Genomic DNA, 4,123 nt, shown 5'->3' with positions numbered 1-4,123 from the left:
TTTGCTATAAATTATCTCCCTATCCAAAAGTGATCTTAATCCAATGGTGGGATGGAGAGAGACTGTATACGAGAATAGCAACTAGGTTTCAGAATTTGAAACAAAGCCATAGCTCCACATCAACATAGTAACTTACCATCAAAATAACAAGAAGTCTTCCTCTCAATAACTGAAATAACATAGATTATCAAGGTAATCCAACATAGAGAATCTTCAAATCAGCAGGACTCCAAAATTAGAAACTAGAGGCCAAAGCTTCAATCAGCAGCAGCCATCAGTGGACACCATGGATGGAGCTCAAACTGCTGTCGAAGGAGGTGGATACCCTTTAACACTTACAAATATCAGCCTCAATGGATGTCTGGATGTGGAGTAATGGCTCTTGCACAGAATTAGAAACAATGTGAAGAAAATAGCAACTTACAGTCACAGTTCTAATCAGCTGAGGAATGGGGTTGAAACCAGTATGGAATGAAAGTTAGAAGATGGGAATGGTTGAATACCAGAATAAGGCCTGATGTTAATGGTCAGATAAAGAGAAATCATGGCCTGAAAATTAGGATAGAGAACTTCAAACCCAGGGTTCCGCAGGCTGTAAACAGCCTTCTATCACCAGCTTCCTTGGAGAATCAATGGAGCAGCCTTGAATGGTTGTAACAACAATCAACAGTGCGAAAAGGGAGTCTTGGTCCTCACAAGACTACAAGAGAACACTGGTCGCAGGTTTAAGAAAACAGAAAATTAAGAACGAAAGTAGAGAAGGGGAAGAAGAAAGTGGGGGAATATGACCAAGGCCTTGGCCAGTCTCTCATCATAACTGAATCACAGCACACAAAGCCAAGATTTTTTCAATTCTCAAAATCATTATGGATCCCAAGGTTCAAACCAAACTAGTGGCAACATATAGTCTCATAGTCAATTACAAAAAACACCAAATAAATCATGGTATGTTTTTTCTAGGTGAATACCCCTAGAAGGAAACTCTAGACTGGCACTTTTGGGTAGATGTATCTGCACATGGCAGCTCAACTTCACGGACAAGGTGCACAGGTCACTCTCCTCCCATTTGATAAGTTTCAAAGCAGAATCACAAATGTGGCACAATGACAAGCTCAATCTTGATCATGATTTAGCTTTTTAATGATACCAAGGGAAAAATTTAGAAATCTGACGATAAGATTGAGTTTAGTTTTGGAAATTGATAGATGGAAAATCCATGTGTTCCCCTATCTATTCAGTGGTCAGAGTAGCCACATAAGCACTTCATGGTTTGATGGATGAAACTGGAATAGGAAACAAATCATTAGATGGCGGGATATTGAATTGAGAGGCACAATGAAAGTTAATGTGTAGACTATCCATAGGGGTAGTCTACGCCTCTATCCATCAATTAGATTGGCCAAATCACAGTTCCACATGGAAAAATAAGCCTCCCAATGGCTACCTATATAGAGATCCCTCTCTAGGAGTGACCCTGTTTCGATATCAGTTGAAAGCGAAATATTTCTGTGAAATTTTTGCTCATTTCACAAATTTTGGTCCATTTCAACACTGCAATTTCGATGGTTATTTCATTTTGATTTGGTCAAAAAAGAAATAGTTTGACAAATTTTTGTCTTTTTCTACCAAAATTTCAAACCATGACCTAGAGAACGTTCCCATTTTAGACATGAACTAGTATTCTGACAAGAATCACCTCCCTAAGGCTATCAAGTGATTACATGGCTCACTGCTTAGAAAATTGATTTAGCATTTGTATTGATATGTTGAAGAGAATAAGTAAGACAGAACCATAAACCAAGGCATGAACTCAAAAAATATCTATAGTCAGTAAGTGGTTAGTGAACCTGTATCTGAAAGACGTTTTGCTTCAGATTCAGCATGCTTAATGAATCCTTTTTTGTCACCACGAACATATTGTTTGAGAAAACCTTTCAATACACGAGCAAGCTTTTCTTCCCTTTCTTTCTGGACATCCTTCATTGAAATAGTTGTGCACAACAAAATAAACAGGAAAGCTTATTAGACCATATCCTTTTTGTGGAAAGTTTGAGAAACTTATAATGCTTGTTTACATGACACAAACCATTAAAGTTCTAATAAAAGGGAAAGATCTGAACTTAATGATAATCTCAAGATAGGAACAAAAATTCAAATCTATAAAGCAAAGATACTTATTTTCAGTATTCCACCATGTCAGTCACCTACTTTATATGTGTCCATGCGGACACCAGAACTTGATTTCAAATAGGCTTCAGATTTGATGCCCTGTTACACTCAGCATCCATGTCATTGTTAACAAATTTCTAGCTAGAGGAGATAATGCCACAGCATTACATATTGCATTCACCTGCAGAAAAACTATTGAATAGGAATACCCTTTACATTCTGATATTTAAAAGGAATTATTATGTAACGGTGGGGACATGAAAAGAACAGAACTTGGGTTTCAATAGAAAACATTAAAAGCCTCCAAAATCTGTGTTTCAGACATAGTTTTTAAGGCGCTGGTAAGGCGACGCCTTAGCAGCGCCTTGGCGCTGATGCGGTCTAAAGATGGTAAGGCAGTGCTCCGCCTTATGTGAAGTGGCGCCTTATGGGTTTTTTTTTTTTTTTTTAAACACATTTTAAAATTACCTGATGAAGATTCCAAATATAGATTTTTTATTGGTAGGTGTATGGTTTTGTTAACACTTGAGATGTATGGGATCAACTTTACTTCATCAAAAATAACCAAAACAAACAAAACAAAAACACGATTCACAAACAAGGTTTGGATTTTGTCAAGGGCTTTGAGAAGGAATCAAAGAACAAGGAAGAACCATTGATCCAGGCCACCATTTTGCTCCGGCAGCGGTGAGCTTCATTCTTCTTTGACGGGAGTAGAAATATAGTGGATGACCTTAAGACTTGGGCACTCATTTTAGCATCATAGAGGTAAGTATAATAAATACTTGTATTTTTTATGTCTTCTTTTCTTTATATTTATAATTTTGTTTCATAATTATGTATTTATATTATATATTAATATGTTATGAGGATTAATGATTAATGATTGATGATTGATGATTGATGAAGATGAACTTAGTTTATTCACTTTATTGATTTGTTTTCTTGATGAATATCTTACATTGGTATGAATATGAACATTTAATAATTATTTAACATATGATTAATAGGATTCAACTAGGATTTGAGCCAAATAGATTGGTTTTATAAAAAAATTACACAGGAACGCTTTAGTTGATAAGGCGACGCTTTATGCCCGCCTTATCGCTAAGGCGCTTTGAAAGACCCTCAAACCCCTCCGTCGCCTTATCGCCTTTAAAACTATGGTTTCAGAAGAGAATTGATTGGGCAGTACATCAATATGTTTCTCTGCCTATTTGCTTTTGGGGGGTTGACTGTGGCTCGTTGTTTATGTTGATATATATATATATATATATATATTGTTGTGTTGATAAACATTGTTGTTTCCCTCGTTAATATTTCGAGCTTTTGGATCAAGAGGTTGTAACATGTCATCAGAGCTAGGAGGTTGGATGTCCAATCATGGTAAGTGCAAGGGGATTGTGTGTCATGCCCCTATGCCTTGTGCCCCTCTGTGCCATGTGATGGTATCACATGTAGACCAATGTGTGTGTGGGCCTGCAAATGCCTGGATGTTGATATATATATATATATATATATCAACACCCCCGCATCAATATGTTTCTCTGCCTCCTTTGCTTTTGGGGGGTTGACTGTGGCTCGTTGTTTATGTTGATATATATATTGTTGTGTTGATAAACATTATTCTTTCCCTAGTTAACATTTCGAGCTTTTGGAACAAGAGGTTGTAACATGCCATCAGAGCTAGGAGGTTGGATGTCCAATTCTGGTAAGTGAAAGGGGATTGTGTGTCATGCCCCTATGCCTTGTGCCATGTGATGGTATATGGCATCACATGTAGACCAATGTGTGTGTGTGGGCCTGCAAATGCGGGGGTGTTATATATATATATATATACATATATATTGTTGTATTGTTATACATGGTTTTTTACCCTAGACAGCTCATGCTTTTGGAATAAGCAGTTGTGACAATTTAAAGAATATTTCCGCAGGGTGTTTGGGGGGGGGGG

General features: G+C 37.2%; 1 protein-coding gene across 2 annotated transcripts in view; it reads right to left on the bottom strand.

Annotated features, from left to right (window-relative positions):
* The window catches only part of LOC122073476 (chaperone protein dnaJ 10), a 21,512-nt gene that overhangs the window by 5,615 nt on the left and 11,774 nt on the right, over positions 1–4,123 (bottom strand). For both annotated transcript variants that reach the window (XM_042638071.1, XM_042638072.1), the window contains one exon: positions 1,848–1,977. In XM_042638071.1, the coding sequence (XP_042494005.1) occupies positions 1,848–1,977 (130 nt within the window). The remainder of the gene's footprint in view (positions 1–1,847; positions 1,978–4,123) is intronic.

This window comes from Macadamia integrifolia, chromosome 3 (genome assembly GCF_013358625.1).
Source record: "Macadamia integrifolia cultivar HAES 741 chromosome 3, SCU_Mint_v3, whole genome shotgun sequence".
Taxonomy (NCBI): domain Eukaryota; kingdom Viridiplantae; phylum Streptophyta; class Magnoliopsida; order Proteales; family Proteaceae; genus Macadamia; species Macadamia integrifolia.
This window is presented reverse-complemented; position numbering and strand designations above follow the sequence as displayed.